We start from the raw sequence: 19,895 nt of genomic DNA, 5'->3' as shown, positions 1-19,895 counted from the left end.
GTTCAATAGCGTAAAACGATGTGAATTTTTTGAATAAAAAATATTAATACAATTTAGTGATATTGTGTTTATATAAACTCTTAATTTACCAAAATTTGTTTTCAAACCTCAAACACCGTGTTCTTGTCCTCGGCATTCCCGGTGTCACTTGCAAACTCTACCCAATCACTTTGAGGGGTCACAGAGCCTCATTTACATCAGGATTCTATAAAGGAAACAGCACCACTAGAAACTGGTCATTAGTGCCTTGTCTCCTTGTACCTTCATAATGCCAGAACCCGCCAAGTCAGCGCCCAAGAAGGGCTCCAAGAAAGCCCTATCCAAGACCGCCAGCAAGTACGGCAAGAAGCGCAGAAAGACCAGGAAGGAGAGCTACGTCATCTATGTGTACAAGGTCCTGAAGCAGGTCCATCCGGATACTATGTTCTTTAAGCGCATCGCCGGTGAGGCCTGTCGCCTGGCCCACTACAACAAGCGCTCCAGCATCACTTTCAGGGAGATCCAGACCGCCGTCCACCTGCTGCTCCCCTTAGAGCTGGCCAAGCACGCCGTGTCTGAGGGCACCAAGGCTGTTACCAAGTACACCAGCTCCAAGTAATCCGAGTGCTCACCCTGAAACCAAAGGTCCTTTTCAGGACCACCCACGCTTTCTCACAAAGGCTTTTCAATTTCTCAAAAGTCACATGATACAAGTGCATTATTCATTCTTGTATGTTTATAAATATATTATGAACACACCAGTAAAGATTACATTTCATACAATGATTACTCTAGATTTTGTTATATTAATTCATAAATATTAATTATCAGCTATTAAATATAAGTTTATACCTGTATTGTTCAACCAACATGGATTCCTATATATCTATAGGAATATATATATATTTAGTGGCACGGTGGCGCAGTGCATTGCACTGCTGCCTCACAGCAAGAAGCTCCTGGGTTCAATTCCCGCCTGGGGCGCTGTTGGCCTTGTGCTCTGGTGGGTTATCTCCCAAATGGGAGCTTTTCTGTGTGGAGTTTGCATGTTCTCCCCGTGCTCACATGGGGTTTCCTCCACCTCACGTCAGTAAGGACCCAAAAACATGCACCCATCATTGTCTGACCAGCAATGGACATTTATCACCTGGTCCCCGGGCGCGTCCACATATGCTGCCCACTGCTCCTGGCTGTGCCCCCAGAGGAAGGACAAGCCAGGATGGGTCAAAAGCAGAGAATCCATTTCACCGGCCAGCATGTGTGTGTTGCGTGATAAATAAAGACTGTTTCTTCTTAATCTCTGCATATGTTTATTTGGTTTTCAATTTATGGGAAACATAAACAAAACAAATACGGCGCATATACAAGAAATACTCCACTTATCTATATCCATGTTTGACATTGAATAGAATCGATTCATAGGAAGCAAAGCATAAATATAAAGCTGCAGCTTCATCTAATACGGAATTCATAAGTCATCCATGTTTGACATTAAATAATAGAATACTAAATCAATTCAGAGCATAGCTCTGAGCTCGGTGCGGGTGACGGCATCACGGATCACGTTCTCCAAGAACACCTTGAGAACACCGCGGGTCTCCTCGTAGATCAGACCTGAGATACGCTTCACACCGCCACGGCGAGCCAGACGGCGGATAGCGGGCTTGGTGATTCCCTGGATGTTATCGCGGAGAACTTTGCGGTGGCGCTTGGCGCCTCCTTCCCCGAGTCCCTTGCCTCCTTTGCCACGACCGCTCATGTTCGCAGGACGAGTAGAACAAGCTGTAATGACTCCCTGTGCTTCAGTCCTGGTGTTAAAGCTTCGCAGCGGACGTAGAGGAGGCCACACTGGCCCTACGCTGCAAGTCATACAAACATGCTTTAGTCTTTCTGTTGGAAAATTTATTTCAATAATATCTCAAAAATAAACAGTGTATAAAAATGATAATATTGCAGACAAAATGCAGTTCTACCTCTTTTCAATAAGTTACTATTCTTTTTCCTAAGGTATTTTGCCACTTCATTTAAAAATTACTCACAATACAATTTGCATCTTCACTGTGTTCTTTGTTCCAATTGAAGTGGATTCATTTTACATTTCATCAGCACCATTTCTATCTTGCAGAACTGAGTTATTCCTATCCAGTGTGATGTTTTTTAACAAATCAGATAAGGTCAGATGGAAAATCAAAGTAACTGATCCTGATCCATCTACAATTTTACTAAAACATAACTTAGTTATATGAACCATACAAATGTTTACTACAAGTTCACAATATTTCGCACACCTCCTGCTCTGGATCATCGTAGCTCCTTTCTTAATTGTTAGACTGAAGGCAGAGTATGCCCTCCTTCAGTTTCAGGGACCCCAGTTGGGCCGTCTTCCGAGGAGCTCCCAGGTGGTGGTCAGCTTCTTCTCTCCCTTCCACTGGTACTAGATCGTCGCCGTCTGTCTGGCCCTGGGGACCGACTGTGACACCCCGGCCTGCGTTAGTACGGGACGATTCATCAAATGTAGTACGATAATGAATGTAGCTGACTGACCGCTGAGTCTCGAGTCCTAAGGGGACTTGTAATAGGATAAGAATGCTTGTGTCGACTCGTCGTAAGAAAATTAAAACATACTGCCTCCCAGGTGCAATATTCAATGAGATCAATCACAAAAAAAACGCAATTATATCGGCAAATCCGACAGCAACTCAAGTCACTGCGCATGTAGTTTCTTTGATATTCACAGAGAACAATCACAACTGCTAAAGAAGGATTCCACTGAACTCTTAGACGCACTAGACAAATTAGAAATTAAATCATTCATCCGTGGACTTAATTGCAATTTGTATTTAACTGACAAATACACTTACAAATACAATTTCTTAATGGGCAAAATTGGAATTATTGTGAGATGAAATGCATGCAAGCATATTAATGAAAAAAACATTGATTGAAGTTAGCTCTGTACCTTATATTGAGCCCCATCATTACAATTATTGTCAGATATTATAGAGTGCCCTATATAACCAGAATCATTTTGATTAGCTCTTATTTAAATGTGACTAGTTGCCTAGTTGTTGAAGAAATGCTCAGAAGTTGAGTTAATGATTATTGTGATATCACCTAGAGACATTGCTATCAGAGAACCCTGGAGTGTTTTCTTTATGATACTGCCTGTTTGCAATATCTGCAGCAAGCACATTAAGTGCCCCAGGACTTTACCATGGCTACAAAGCCAGCTACAAAAGCATTGTTCACAAAAAGCCTTGTTTGACAACCTCACATGTCATTTGATGCTCTACATCAACAAGTTGAAGGTGTATTACAGAAAGTGGGCTTTTATTTGAATGCAAGAAAATAAAAATATATACTAGCTTCGATCAAGGCCATGGACAGCTGACTGAGATTTTGCCTACAACCAATCAAACTAAAGCTGCCGTTCTGTTTTTTGAGGCAACATCAGATGTGCTTGGCTCATTGGTCTAGGTGGTGGGTGTGAGAGGTTCCATGGTGTAATGGTTAGCACTTTGGAATCCAGTGATCCGAGTTCAAATCTCGGTGGAACCTACTTCAGTTGAGTTCTACTCTTTGCTCTCCTAAAGTCCACTGACACACCTCTATGAATTCAGGTCACACATTCTAAGCACTTCAACAAGCATTGTCCTTGTTTGACAACTCATGTGTCATTCCATGCCCTGCTTTAACAAGTTGATTGTGTATTACAGAAAGTGAGCTTTTATTTGAATGCAAGAACTCCTTAATTGTGCAGAGCTTGATAAAAGTATTTGAAATCAATAAGCAATCAATGAAAACTTGCCCATTAAAATGCCTTTGGCACAAAGCTGTATGCTATTTCTTCAGAACCGGCCTGAGTTAATTTTGCATCCCTATTTTCCTTCATTCTAACCTGCATCCGAAGTAGGTCATTGTGAACCAAGACGAAATTGTTTGTTTTACAGTAACAGTTTGCCTGTCAAAATAAACTTGATTGAATCAGTGCCATCTCATGGGAAAAAAGCTATACAAGCTTGGATTATAGATATAAACCACTGACACCTGACTCTCCTGAGATTTTTCCTACAACAACCAAAGGCTGCCATTAAGGTTTTTGAGGCATGTTGGTCTAGTGGCATGATTCACGCTTTGGGTTAAAGATACGAAGATTTTGTCTTATCATGTCAACAAAATCCACAACCAACTCACGCATAGGACCTGTCGGAGTTGGAATGTGACCGGGTGGACTCATCACACCCTCCAAACATTGTTTTTAAGACAGATTGTACATCTGCTTTTGACATAATCAATTTGCTCAAGCAAATACGGTTCCCAAAAACCATACACTTTTGTGATTTTTCTCCTTACCTCCCCCCTTGCAACATGGGATAACCCATGTGCATCCTTAATCATCAGACCTAGTAGGTCGGGGGGTGCTGCCATCAGTCCTTCATGATTTCTCAAACAGACCAGCAGAATCTTGTGTGGCCCCTCGGTCCAACCATAATTGTTTAACTATGGCTGACGCCTCTTCTTGCATCGCAATCAATTCTCTGAGCGTGATTTTATCTTCCAGGTCCGCTTCATGGGTGACCAGAAGAACCTTGCCTGCTTTGTTTGCTCCTGTAACTGCTTTTGCAGACTCATCAGCCGCTTTGTTATCTTGTGTGACCCTTGACGTGTCCATTTTGTGTGCTGCACACTTAGCTACAGCTATTTCCTTTGGTTTCATCATTGCATGCAACAATTTCCTAATCTGGGCATGATGATGTATCGGAGAACCATCGGTTTTCTTAAATCCTTGATTTTTCCACACTGATCCAAATAAATGACACACATTATGTGCATATGCAGAATCTGTATATATTGTCACTCGCTTGCCTTCGGCCAATAGACAAGCTACAGTCAGGACCAAAAGCTCAGCAAGCTTTGCAGAAGCAGGTTGTGGTATTACTTCTGCTTTCTCAACAACAAATTAAGTTCCCTGGGCTTCGACTGCTGCGTAAACAGCACTACATGTTTCTCCTATACGAGAGCAGGACCCATCAGTCCAATACTCCACATCTGACACATGCAGTGGGAAAGCTTGCAAGTCTGATCTGAGCTTTGCATATCTCTCTACTTCCTGAACACAGTCATGTGGCTCTCCATCCTCTGGTGTTGGTAAATTCTCAGCTAGATTTACCATGACACACCATACTAAGGTGACATCTTCCTGCTCTAAGAGCCTATAATAGCCTCTTTGCCTAGACATAGTCAATGTACATTTACCGAAGTTCAAAAGATTTCAGAGACTTTGATGGGTAAGAATTGTCACTGGGTAACCCATAGTTACTGATGATGCTTTATCATACAGTAGATAAACTCCCACCATTGCTCTGTAGCACTGTTGTACCCCCAATTATACTTCTGAATAGGCAGTAGAATAATCCGAAACAGGTTGAGGGCTTGTCTCTGTACCTGTGGGCTGACAAAGAACTGCACATGCATATTTGCCTGCAGTGGACGTAGCCACATACAGCAAAAAGTTTTGAGAGTAGTCTGGCAGCGCTAACGCTAGAGCTTCTTGTAGCCTCTATCTGATCGTTTCAAATGCCATAAGACCTTCCTGCGTCCAGGTGAGGTTGCAATGGAGTTGAGCATTCCCAGTCTCTTTTATCATGGCTCTGAAAGGCCTTGTTAGGCAGGCATAATCTTCTGCCCAAGCTGAAGAATATCCTGCAATACCATTAAACATCATCTTCTCTCTGACTGTTCTAGGCTTTGGTGTCTTTCGAATAGCTTCCAAATGACTGTCAGAGATTCGTCTGTGTCCATGGGTTATTGTTTGACCGAAATAAATTACTTTTTCTTGATAATACTGTAGCTTCTTCTGAGAAGCCTTGTGTCCTTTGTCTGCCAATAGCTGTAACAGTTTGATTGAGTCCTCATGGCACGTTTCCATATCTGGTGAACAGATGACGATGTCGTCCACATACTGACAGTACTTTTCAAGATCTCATCAATCCCAGCCAAGTCATCCAGCAACACATTATTGAAAATGTGCGGGCTATGTTCTAAACCTTGGGGGAGCCTCTTGTACTTGAAGGTTTGTCCTTTGTATGTCAATCCAAACAACCCTTGACTTTCTTCGCTTAATGGAACACAGAAAAATGCTCCACACAAATCCAGCACTGTGAAGTGTGTAGCCTCTGGAGAAATTCGGGCTAGCAAGGCATGTGGATTTGATCTGGATTCTTTCAAGGCAATATAGGTGTATTGCTCTGAGGATCCAAACATATTTCCACTACACCTGCTTTTCACAGTCCTTCAATTTTTGGTTCAATCCCTTTGATTCTTTCCTCCTTTAGTGGGTATTGGTTCATCCAAGGAGGTTTGGTTCCTGGTCTCAGTTCAACTCTCACCGGTTGGGCTGACTTCACTAGTTCGATGTCAGTACTATGTGACAACAAACATTCTGGAATTTGTTGCAGCGTCTCCTTTCTCACACTGTCTGAGTCCAATTTAGCGCTGAACATTGACTCATGTGTCATCTGTATCATTTGTGGTTGTCCTTGTCCTTGAGCTGAAATCATGATTTTCATGAACTTCTGATCTTCACTTATCCAGATAGCAAGATTCTACTTTTTTGGTGAAAAAATGGCTTCCTCAGCTTCTGCCATGGTTTCTCCAATATGCTTCTGCTCAAATCCTTCAGCCACCATTAAAGTCACATGTGGCACACTTTTCTCAATGTCGTACTCTTTACCTCTACCTCTCCATGTATGTGGTTGGTCAAAAACTGGCTGTGGAAAGGAGAAAGTGAGGACCACAGGTGGTAGAACCTGAATCTGTCCTTGCTGTGGTTGAGGTGGTAATTGATTTCGTTGTGACTGGCTCTGCATAACCACAAGTTGTTTCTTTTTCTTGTTATTATTATCCACCAACTGTATTTGGTTGAGTTTTCTCAGAGTCTCCTGTTCTTGTTCCTCTTCTTTGTACTGTGGGAGCTTAGGTACAACTATATGGTTGTTAAGCCTTGCCCATCTCTATTATTTGTTCATCCTCATCTTTGAAGAGAAAGCTGCCCTCCTGTGTAATCACTGGGAGCTTGGGATAAACATCAGTGCACTTCACCTCCTTCTCATAAGGTGGGGGCTTCTGTACAGATGCTGTATGTGAGAAGGGTGTGGAATCTTCTCCATCAATTTTTCGGTTTCCTTTTCATTTTTCTTTATTTCTTGTCTACTTTGTTCTCTGGCTGGTGGCACGGTGGCGCAGTGCATTGCATTGCTGCCTCACGGCAAGAAGGTCCTGGGTTCGATTCCCGCCTGGGGAGCTGTTGGCACCGTGCTCCGGCGGGTTATCTCCCAAATAGGAGCTTTTCTGTGTGGAGTTTGCATGTTCTCCCCGTTTCCTCCACCTCACGTCAGTAAGGACCCCCACCAAAAACATACACCCATCATCGTCTGACCAGCGATGGACATTTATCCCGTCCACATATGCTGCCCACTGCTCCTGGCTGTGCCCTCGGAGGAAGGACAACCCAGGATGGGTCAAAAGCAGGGAATCCATTTCACCGGCCACCATCAAAGCGTGTGTGTGCAGCTTCGAACCATGTCTGTCCCTCCAATACGAACAGCTGCACAATGCCAAGTTCTGTGCGTCTCTTTCCTTTCTTGCCCTTCTTTTGATTTACTTTATATGTGGACACAAGCACCTGCATTGTTTTAATCACATCCGGGTTAAGAGTTCCTTCAACTGGCCATGGTTGTTCAATGTCCGCCCAACGCTTACTCCATTTTCCTGATATTTTGGAATATCTTTAATAAGGGGAATATTCATTCGCTCTACATCAATAGGAGTGATTACTTGTGTAATTTTAGTATCCATTTTTGACATCCTAATGACCCTCTTATTTTTCTTTTATTGTAAATCGAATTGACTTATTTTAAAATTTGTTTATAAAGCACCGTGTAATCACACTCAACCAAAAACAGCTGAATTTGCAAACCACAAAGGAGACTAAATCGCTTCCCACTTGTGAAAGCCAATTCACTTGTTCACCATCTGATGCATCTGATCACACTCATTTATGTTAAATTATCAAAATTATATCAATGTTCTCTCCTAAAAAAGCCAAGAAAAACCATACTCAGATAATGAAACCAATATTCACAGCACTCGACAGTATTTAAATCAATCAGCTTTTCCACATGTGATCAATCAATCAATAATACTCCATTAATTAGGCAAATGCCTTAATTAGTCAGTCCGTTGCCAAGTCTCTCACTTAATAATTGCAAATGCCATGTATGAAAAATAACTACTACAAACCTATAGGTGAAAACAAGCTAAACACGTATATTATAACTAAATGTATAGACATATAGGTAAACGCAGGTGAGGTCTGTTGAAAGAGTTTGTGGATAAAACCGTACTGGCCTTTAACTGGTTCAACTGGATTCAGGATTCTAAAACGTTGTCATCCGCAAGCCTCAGTGTCTGTGAAGATCTGCCAGATGTCTTGTCATCTGCCCTTTGGATGATTCACTTCGGACTCATTCCATCTTCTCTGTCTTTCCCCCACCTTTCACTCAGCATAGAAAAAGAGAGGAAGAAAGAAAAAAGAAAAAGAACAACAGAAGAATTCAGTGTCTTAGGCTCACTCTAAATTCTTATACACACTGTAATACAATTCAGTGTGACATACATTATCAACTCTATTATTTCCCGTGCACTTGAAATAAAACAATGGTTACCTTTAATCATGCAATGTATTTAAAGTCCAATGAGTATATTAGTCAATCTGATATCACCTTTAATTAGTTATTTTTATTCTATTTATCTATTTAATTTTATGTTATCTTATTATTTTTTCTTCTAATTACTAAGAGAAAGGAGTAGGGGGTGGGGGCTAAACACAGCCCCTCTTGTCAAGAGGAGTTAACTAAGTTCCATTCTGTATGAAGCACCACACCTTGCTCCGCCTCTTAAATTTAGCAAAGGCTTCCAGTATGAACTGGTCGTCAGCGAGTGAACGTCCTGTTTTGGCTCCGGTAGGAACAGCCCAGCTCACTCCATCATAAATCATAGCTGTTTTTCTCACCCAGAAGCCGAAACACGAAACCTCTCTTCTTGCATCAACAACCAGCGTCTCCCTTCACCCCAACAAGGCTATGTGCTCTTTTAAGCCGACAGGACTCACAGAAATCACCGCCACACACACCCCAAGCATAAAACGAAAAAGAAAAAACCCACACACTAATCAAACAATTCCCAAATCCTACTTCCAATTCAGAGCAGGAGATTCTCTTTTCTTTTCTGGATGTGTACATGCATGTGTAGGCAGACTGTGGCTCTAGTCCTTCAGATGGTTCATTTTGTTATTAAATATATAAAGTCCTGTAAAGGTTCATAGCCTTTATCAAATGTACAACCGTCCTTGGAAAAATGGCTCATATATATTTATCAAACGTCCTTAAAGAAAAAGGCTCATATATATTCATCAAACATCCTTAAAGAAAGGCCCATAATCTTTATTGTCAACTTTACAAAGTCCGTAAACAGGCTCATATATGTTTATCACTCGAGGGGAAAGAAATGTTTCTCTTTATGTATTATTCAACTGCTCACCACATATGTATGCCTATTTAATAACACATATATTATATATATATCACTTACACATACACAAAACTTTACACAAAGCTCTTCACACATCTGTAGCTGTGGCACTTTCACACTCACACACACAAAAAGAAAAAAAGAAAAAGATATGTCTGTCCAACAACACATCTGATCCTCCAAAGACTTCAACAGCGCTTAGCTTTATGTTTTGACGTCGACTCATTTATACTTTTCTAATTTCATCAAAATTTTCAGGTAGGTTCAGCCCTGTCCCCACTTTTCTCAAACTTTATTTTTCATCTTTTAAGCCTTTAACTTGTAATTCTTTTTACTTCACTTTTCATCTTTTTCATTTCACTTTAGGCTTTTAACTGTTATCTCTTTTTCACTTTACTTTCATCTTTTTCATCTTCATTCATATAATATTATATTTAGTCAATTCCCCTGGTCAGGGTTATTTCCTCTTTGTTTTTCCCACCTAGATTTGACTATATTATATTTTCATTCGGCCAACTTTCACGCAGCATTTAATGTACACGTCTTTCTGTTTAAGGCCGTCTTCGTTAATCTTGCATGGTTATTTAAAGAACTTTTACTTTTATTTTTTACTTCAACTTTCTCCACATCTTTTAACCCTTTAATGTTTACCTTTAACTTCATCTTTATTTCTCTCGTCTCAATTCTCTATTTCAACTTAATTCTCTTTTTCTTGATTTATTATTCTCTTATCCCCCTTATTTACATCTTTTACAACTTAATAAACCCTAATTTAGGCGGAAACTCACTTTGCACATCAACACATCATCTCTCATCTATGCACAATCTGCTCTGCTCTTAGTGCTCCTATCTGCACAAAACGCACACAAAACCGCTTCAGACCACATACTGTAACAGCTCGTATTGTAAGTAAAAACTTCCCGTTGAGGCATTAAGTGGTATCTTCTGAAGCGGGGCGGCAGTGGCAGATGAGGCCCAACACATCCTGGTTCTTGACGCCACTTTGTAGTTTCTGGATGATTTTGATGTGTTGATGAAGAAGGAGTGACCACTGATGCTGACTTGATTCAAATAATAGTTTTATTACACAGCAACAAACCAGACTTGCCTAGGACGTCCAGGAGAGAACAAAGCCGGAAGTATTCTCTCGGGGAAGAAGTAAAGGACTTGTCCTTTATACTAGTACGGGGATCATGTAGCCCATCTGCTCACAATGCATAAGTCACAGTTCAGCACTGGTCCGACGTAAATATACACATTTCCTCCTCTGGCCAGGCTGGAGGCATCAACACATTTCACTCTCCCATAGGGCCTCTGAAAAGACACGTTGTTATTTTTGTTCTCCGTATGACATGGATGCAATAAATTAAAAGTAACATACGTTAGTAATTATACCATACAATCACTATACAATGGGCTCTGATTCTTGAGAACCCAGGGCCCTCATTCAGACACCTTAATGTTTACAAAAACAACCAGTGAAATAGGTGCATTGCAATGTAAATATTCAACTTATGAATGCGATATTTTGGAAGCTTTTAGCAAAGTTACACAACATTGCAAAGATAAAATCTCCAAATTCTCAGTAATGACGCACCGCGCTGTGACTTGATTGGTCCAGCGCCGGGCAGCTGCTGTTATTCGAACATGCCGCCAAAAGTAACGGACAATAAAACAATGGCATTGAATCTTAATTATTTTGTAACTCTGCTTAAACAGACACTTAATATATGAATTACGTCAATATTACAATACTATTCAACAGAATGGCTGTAATTGGTGTCAGGGAATTTTAATATTGAGTTTACAAGCGAGCTAGATTATGTGATGTTGATGTGGTGTATGACAATAACCGTAACTTGATTTATAGGAAAGTTAAGTAGGTTCACAAGATTTACTCTCTACAAAGATGTGGGTGGCTCTTAAAATAACATTTGTGTTGTATTTTGGAAGTGATCGAGCAGGTTTACTTTGACTTGGCAGCCTTCTCGGTCTTCTTTGGGAGCAGAACAGCCTGGATGTTGGGCAGGACGGCGCCCTGAAAGATGGTCACTCCACCCAGCAGCTTGTTGGGCTCCTCGTCGGCCAGCTGCAGGTGACGGGGCATGATGCGGTCTTCTTGTTGCCACGGGCAGCATTTCCAGCCAACTCTAATATCTCAGCGGTCGGGTACTCTAGCACGGCTGCCAGGTAGACCGAGCGCCGGCACCGACGCGCCGGGCATAGTTGCCTTTGCGCAGCAGCCTGTGAACGCGGCTGATGGGGAACTGGAGACCGGCACGGGAAGAGCGAGTCTTTGCCTTTGCTCTGGCTTTGCTGCCATGTTTGCTTCTTCCAGACATGATCACAATGGCTTCTAACGAGTAGAAGGTGATCGGATCGTTCTACAGCGCTGGAATAAAGCCTTGCAGGAACGATCTGATTGGTCAGCGTTGACCCGAGTTTTTCGTCAAATCAGAATCAAGTTTCAGTTCCGCCACACTGCAAATCCAAAGCAGTAGTTTGTGTCCGTAAGCTAGTGATTTTTTTATGTATTTTGTCTCAGAAATCAAATTATTTATATCCACATTGTGCTTTTTTTATTCATTGATTATAGTATTTATAAATACACAGCTTGGTGTTCTAGGTGTACAAACTGCTTTAAACAATGCTAATTATGAATCACATTATATATTTCATTAAAATCTTTAAGGTTTCTTTTTTGATTTTAATTATTTTCTGCACCACAGTTGTGAGTTGATATTCACAATTTGAAACAAGATTATCTTGTCGCAAAATTCTGTGTGGCCCACTGAGCTCTCTCCCTCTCGGTAGCGCCTATCTTATAACGAAATAATGAATAGTTGAATGAAATTCAATTTAGGGCCAATTTGAAACTTGCATGAAGAAAATCACAATATTTATTTTAGAAAAGCAATCGTTCTTGAAAAGGAAACGCAAAATGGGCTGAGGATGGTGGGAATTTGTTCGTGGAACTTTGCCTCAGCCTCTGTCGAAAGGCTGTCTATATAGGAGCTTCCAAGATGCCACTGATCAGTCATCCACTCTGTCTTTTTGCTTTTTGGTGGCGCTTTTCCACACAGTGTTTCTGCACCCCACTTAATGTGTCCCACCCAATGATCAAAAAGAAACCTAACCCACCCACACAGACATACACACACACACAGGCACACACACTTCAGACTTTTACCGCTGAAAGATAGTGGACATTCAAAATGCTTTATCAAAAAGCATGTCCTATACTTCTGTCTTGAAAGAATTAAAGATGATATACTTAAAATCTTTACCTTGCGATATTGGTTTCTTCAAACTCTGAAGGTCATCTGAAGGTCTTCAGACGTTGGTTTTAATTGTACAAGGGTCGGATCAAAGAGGTGCTAAGGAGCAGCTCTCTGAGTAGATATATATACATATATTTCTGAGCAAACCAGAAAAAAAAAAACATTAACGCAACAAATTCACGAAGATTCAATGGAGTCCGTCATGTGTGGTTTTAAACTCGGGTGTCATGTGAGGAGGTGGTGTCTTAATTGTCGTCAAGGCCTGCATAAGCGGGAGACCAAGATTCCAGAGGGGGCTCAGGGTCGTCAAAAGGGATGGCAAGAAAGGCCTTAACGATTTGGGTGGTCAAGCGGTGTAGTAATGGTATTATACAAACCAAACAAGTCCATAGAAAAACAAGGACGGCGACTAAAGCGGTGGCACTAAGAGTGAGCCAGTGGCGCCAATTCATGAGAGACCACCCAAACCCACTCTGAGTGTCGTTGACCTCCTCGTTAAGAGTGACGTCGCACAATTGGATAAGCTTAGTAGACGAATGCCATTAAGGCCGGGAGCTGAGTCAGTGCTATGTGTTGTACTGCTGGGAACATATATTTTATTAACTGTGATTGGGGCAGTTATATTCTCAGGACGGTAAAGTATGTGAAGTAAAGTATGATCATGGACAATGTATATGGGGACAACAACAATTATAGCAATGGTGGTAAGGAAACAAACAGTGCCGCGTAGGCAACAAAACCCTGTAAGGTGAAAAGAGTGCCATGGCCCCAGTTGTGGTTGATGTGGTTCCATTGCAGTTGCAGGGTGAGCAGCGTTCGGTGTACGCTTACGTTGTCTTCTCAACAAGTAGCTCGAGGGGAAGAGGACCTTCCTTACTGTGGGAGGCGTGAACCCAGGAGGCACGGCCTTTGACCTTGAGGGCGGTGTTGGTGACAAACAGGACTTGGAACAGTCGCAGGACACAGGGATTGTGCCCAGATGACGGTCGTAGGTTCTTTACGAGGACCCAGTCCCCAAGTTGGAACTGATGAAGGGGTTTGTACTCAGGCGGATGTTGAGCTTCTTTCTCCTTTTCAAGGGATGTCGGGTAGCGGGCGAGACGGTTCTGGTGGTTTAGTTGGGGTCAGGTGGGTTCAGTCAGGTTCAGTCAGTTGTAAGTTTGTCATGGTCATATGTGGGTATTAGTTAATAATCAGCGCTATTATCTTATGCTAAATGTGTGTAGCTTGGAGTGGGTGGAACTACTACGATTTAATTATGATGTCGCTGTGTCGTGACAAAGCAGTGGATCCTGGGTGGGGTTAGCCACACACACACACATTAACATGTCATCAGCAAAGCGCATGCAGTTGGAATCTCTTCCAGAAATTTCCCTCAGTATGCTCCAACCCTCTAGCAGCTCACTTCCTCCTACCTCCATCCGTGACTTTTAACACACAGATTCTGTTCTCTGCACAGGAATATTGCCACTGTATCTGCATTTTTTCTGTATGTTTGGCTGGTACTGAAAAGCCGGGGGCTTTTGGTTCTGTGACAGTTCCACTGCTGGGAGACTGTTGATTAAACAAACCCTGTGAATGGTGCCAGTGAGCAACAGTTGGCTCTGCACTCTTGTTTGGAAGGAGAAATATAGATTAGACGATACTGATTACAGAATTGTTTTGCGCTAAATAAAAAATTAATAAAAGAACAAAGAATAAACCATGGCCTGTACTCACTATATTCTAAGAATTGTATCACTATAGCTAGAGAGCTATGATATCGTCTTGTGTTCCTCTGACCTGGATACATGCTACCAAGACTCAAACTTATTTGACTCTTTTGGCACAATGAGGGCATAGTTAAAAGACCACTGACTGTGGACCTGAGAGTTCTTGCTGGTTTGTGTAGAATTAGCAGTTATTTTATAAACTGAGGTGCACGGCCATTTATTGCTTTATTTACAAGTAGCAGAATTTTTTTAATCTCTCCTGGTTTTAACAGGTAGCCAATGTAGAGATAAAGAACAGGTGTGATGTGTTCAAATTTGTATTTCCTGTGATGTCAGTGGGGGCGAGAAGTGTGGCTTGATTGAGTGGGGAACAGCATTGGATTTTTATGTTTGGCATGTCAAGCAGATGCACATGATAACGCAAAAATCTTTGTGGTGTCATTTGTGTTGGTTTATCAGTTTGTAGGATCGGTTCTAATTTATAAGAGAAATATGCCACCGGGCGGAATCTTCCCCCATGAGGATGACACAGCACCGATAGCATATATTCACCCTTTTGATCCACAAACCAAGTAAACGGGAGTCCATCGTCAGCGACGGTATGGGAATGTTTCAGATCAGTGAAAAATTAAATTCTCGAAAATAGCTATGTTCTATATTGCCCATATTTAAAATCTGGTTTTATCCTTACTGTTTTTAGCAATAGGGGATGCTACAAAACACAATTTTAGGAAAGGCTGGGTGTGGCGGTTCTACTTTTAAAAGAACTTGAATTCATCGATTCAGATTTGCCTGTCACCTATGTAACACCATTGGCACTAATGATAGAGTAACAGTCGTATAGTGAGAAGAAAAATGGCAATTTATAATTACTCAAAAAAACAACAAAAATAAATATATTTTGGAGTATATAATAAAACCTTACACATTAACCTCTATCAATAATTCCCGATCAATCAAAAATAGGAAGACAATTGAAAACTGGAAAGAACATCACAGATCTCTGTTTAAAAATATATTTATTCAATTTATTTCAGTCAGGGAAGTTGTTGCATTTAGTGTTCTATTTTAAATTGTTGTGATCACCTTCCTATATAGTCAACAACTCTCACGCCCAAACTACACCAGGCACGTTGGTGCACCGTACAGGCGTTGTGCGGAGCGTGAGTTTTTACCTTTGTGGGGGAACGTCACCGTACAAACTGGATACTCATATTTGCATTGAAATTTGAGGCCTTTGAAGAACCGTTTAAGCACGACTATATATATATATCTATATATATAGATATATATATATCATTAATCCCTTCATCATCTGCTATTATAAGTGTCTATTTCCAACCATGCTGGATTCAATTTCAATTGATTACATTTCGCTGGCAGAATCCATGTCCGAAAAGTGATTCTGAAAATTATGTCGTAACCCTGTTAATGCAGAGTTAGCCTGAATGGAAGATATTTGATATATCAGTCATTTTTGGAAATGTTTTGATCACATGCATGTTGTCATGCAATTTTAGATCTTTTTACTCAGACAAAGTTTTAAAATAAATGCTTTGGTTAATTTCAACAGCAACCTTTTTTATTCTGCATTTTTGGAGGCAAAAACATAGTTTCTGTCATTATTTAGGGTAATATAGACTAGTGAGAAATGATTGCCTGTGCAGAGCTTTAATTTGTGAATTAATCAAAATAATGTATTTAGCATTTTGGTAGGCATAATGCACATTGCACCATGAAATGCAATACAACTGCCTTTGAGGGATTTACAGATACATTATCTTAAATAAGTGGTGTTTCACATTTGATACACACATTTTCACAACACAGTCTTAAAAATAATAAGCTATGGGATGTTAATCAATTATAAGTTGCCCCAAACCAGAAGATATTCATCTTGAAATATAAGTCACAATATAATTTTTATTGTGGCGATAAAATTTTCGAAAATAGCAAAGCCTTCCTTGCAAAACAAATCGTTAAATAAAGTCAAGAAATATTGGTTTCAGAATTGAAAGCCCCTCTACTGTCTCTGTATTGCACGGATGATCCATTAGAGCACAGAAGACATGTCTGTGATCTGGATTTTTCAAGATCGTTGCATCACAACTGGGATATTATGAAAGTACAGTACTTACATAAGAAACAGTACTTACATTTCTGAGGACAAAATATACACACCCCAAGGAACATGCAATTGAAGGCCTCTTCAGAATCATATTTGCCTGACACATGACGTGGTCCACTTCCGTAGTTGGAGACAATCCAACTACGGAAATACAGCCTCTCTTTCAAATCAGACTTAAAATCCGGATAGCTACATTCACAAAAATGGGGTCAAAAACCTTCAAGTCAGAATATCAATGCCCTATTCATCGGAAACTGATGGACACAAAATGTAATTTATCTCTACCCTTAACATGAATAACGGAGTGGGTAATATGGGAATGGAGAGCTGCTGAAGACATGCCCCGGCACGTGCATTGCCTTAAGCATCCGATTTTAATTGTCCAGTCGTCGTGCGAACCGAACACATTTACTTTTGTGGATCTTGGCTGTCCTGGAAGTATTGGCAGTCGCTGAAAGAGATTGAAATCAGAAACACAAATTTGAAAGGAGGCCAAACACTGAGGGGATTTCCCTTTCTCCTAGGTATTCATCCAGTCAATTAGAATGAGTTTTGTAGAATGCGACTTCAGACTTTTGTTTGGATTGCACCCCATTCACTGATGTGCCGTCAGGATGGCCGAGCGGTCTAAGGCGCTGCGTTCAGGTCGCAGTCTCCGATGGAGGCGTGGGTTCAAATCCCACTTCTGACAAGCCATTTAAGTATATGTCCTCCTGAATGTCATGCTTTGCATGACAGTGGCATTCTCAACAAGCTCTTAACTTCGACGTCACTCACCTTACGGGCTCCCTGGGCTAACCCCCACAATGACTATAGCGTTAGATGTTGTTACATGCCACAAAGTTGATTGACACCATGCTTTCAATGGGCACAGTCTTTAAAGCAGCACTCTTTTTGTACATTACGCCTCTTCTGGTTGTAGTTGTAGTGGAAAAAAACACATCTAACACTTAAACTGAAGAAGAGAGGTTTGAGAGTGTCGAGGTCTGAAGATATAAGACTTTATTATCACTTGCAAGAAGTGACAACAGAATCTGAGTTGGTTTGGCAAAGAACTGCCGAGCCGCTCACGGACTCCTTCTTTTAACCTCTTTCTGTTGGTCCAGAATGTACATCTGTTTTTCTCAATAAGAATCCCTTCCTTACTCCTACACTGTAAGTAGTGCAAAGAACCCAGTTGTCTGCAGTCTTTGACGTCAGTTACACTAACAAACCTTCCGACGCCAATCCAGGCCATATTTTAGAGGGAATGTTTGCATTAACAAACCTTCCCCTGTCATATGGCTCACGGCCAACAAAGCACTTATTCCTGTCTGCTACTTTTGTTTAGACTGAAACACCATGTCTTTGCTGACCCCTGTTTCACGCACACTTACTTCATTCATATAGCATATGGGCAAGATAGTGAATGTTCTTTGTTATTTAATGGTAGAATATAATTAACATATTTATTTTAAATGCACTGGTAAATTTCTCCCATATATCCCCTCTTTGGGACTTATTAAGTCCCAATGTCAATTACCATTATCTTTAATAACCCAAATTTACAGATGACTACTTGCCAGACTGCTAGATAAACAAACAGTATTCACATTTGATTACCTGGAAAAAACATCTTGCTTTCTTATCATCACAGGAATTTCAACCTGTTCCAGGGTTTTCAACCTGAACCTTTTACTTAAGCAAGTTAAAAAAGGTTACCAAATGTGCGATACCCTATAAGTGTTTCAATCCTCTGAGTTCAGTTATAAATGTCATGTAAGCGGCAGCCTGTTATTTAAGTAGAGCCTTGCATGTGTTGTTTCCTCTATAAATCGTGAAAAACATCTAAATCATTATCTCTCCACAAACCATGACCTAGACAAACATCATATAAGTTCTTCAACGAATGCATAACACAAAATTTAACAATCTTTCAGCATGCATTGAAAGTCATCCTTACAGGAAGCATATGACAGAATAAGAAATAAAACTCAAATTCTTTCAACATGCATTGTGGTGGATGATCAGGTGATCTTCATGTATTGGTGTGCTGTATGTTTGTGGGGGGTTTTGGGCATTATTGTAGTCGTTGCTTCAGCTTTCATCAGCATCTTCATGTCCGGGTATTTTATGAGTTCAGTGCTCATCCTGCTTACCAAGGGTGTGACCCACATGGAGAGGTTACTAGCACGATCACATGTGAGCCTCCTCAAGGCCAGGTCAAACCTTGGATTTCTCCCCTTCCATGTCGTCATCATCATCCTGGCTGGGCTGGGTCTGGTCTTGGGGTGGTGGGTCAGTATCGGGTGCGTCTGCATCCAACACCTCCCCACTCTCTTGCCTCGTCCTGGGCTGCGCAGCTTTCGTGCAGTGGTTGAGGTGGTACCAGGTGGAACTCCCTTCCACCTGGATGGCAGTTGGGGTTGCATTGGTGACTTTGTATGGTCCTTCTCTCCTGGGCTCGTTCCACTTTCTCCGGAACACCCTTAGGTACACCTGGTCGCCTGGTTCCACCCCCCTTGGTGGGTCGTCTTCTGGTTCTGGTACTCGGTTCTTCTCCTGTTGGAATATATGCTTATGTATGCCAGTTAGTTGCTTGATATATTCTCTAATTTCTAATTGCAATTGTTCCAGTGGAGGACCATTATGGGGTCCTCTGAGGTTAGGTGCAGGCATGGGTCGACCAGTGAGCATTTTATGTGGGGTTAAATGTGTCATTCTGTTATTTTGCATGCGATAACTCATTAGTGCTAATGGGAGTGCATCTACCCAGTTCAATTTAGCACTTGCACAATTTTTGTTAAATTTTGTCTTGATTGTTCCATTCACTCTTTCTACCATTCTTTGTGATTGAGGGTGATACACACCACCCAATCTTTGCTTCACATGCAATTGCTGTATTACTTGTTTTACAGTTTTTTGGATAAACGCAGAGCCCTTGTCTGAGCTTATTTCTATTGGAATTCCAAACCTTGGCATGTCCTCTCTGGTCAAAAATTTGATTCCTATGGCCACACTCTGATCTTTTGATGGGACTGCCTCCACCCATCTGCTAAATCTGTCAATGACTACAAGCATATATCTTTTCCCATTTACTTTTTTGATCATGTCCACATAGTCTAAGACTAGATGTCTAAATGGTCCCTCTGGTGTTGGAATGTGTCCCAATGGGGTGGTGATTGTTTTTCTTACATTATTTTTCGCACATACTTCACATTCATT

The 19,895-nt window shown here is 41.1% G+C and overlaps 1 protein-coding gene across 1 annotated transcript; it reads left to right on the top strand.

Annotated features, from left to right (window-relative positions):
- Positions 1-268: 268 nt before the first annotated feature.
- On the top strand, positions 269-598 carry LOC307247623 (histone H2B 1/2-like; the record flags this gene model as incomplete). The annotated part of the gene is made up of 1 exon (XM_080024665.1): positions 269-598. One exon carries the CDS (start codon positions 269-271, stop codon positions 596-598), a length of 330 nt encoding a protein of 109 aa, XP_079880791.1.
- Between the last annotated feature and the right edge of the window lie 19,297 nt (positions 599-19,895).

The sequence above is a fragment of the Zeus faber genome (genome assembly GCF_960531495.2).
Source record: "Zeus faber genome assembly, contig: SCAFFOLD_36, whole genome shotgun sequence".
Classification (NCBI taxonomy): domain Eukaryota; kingdom Metazoa; phylum Chordata; class Actinopteri; order Zeiformes; family Zeidae; genus Zeus; species Zeus faber.
The sequence above is the reverse complement of the archived record's forward strand: the minus strand, read 5'-3'. Positions and strand labels throughout refer to the sequence as shown.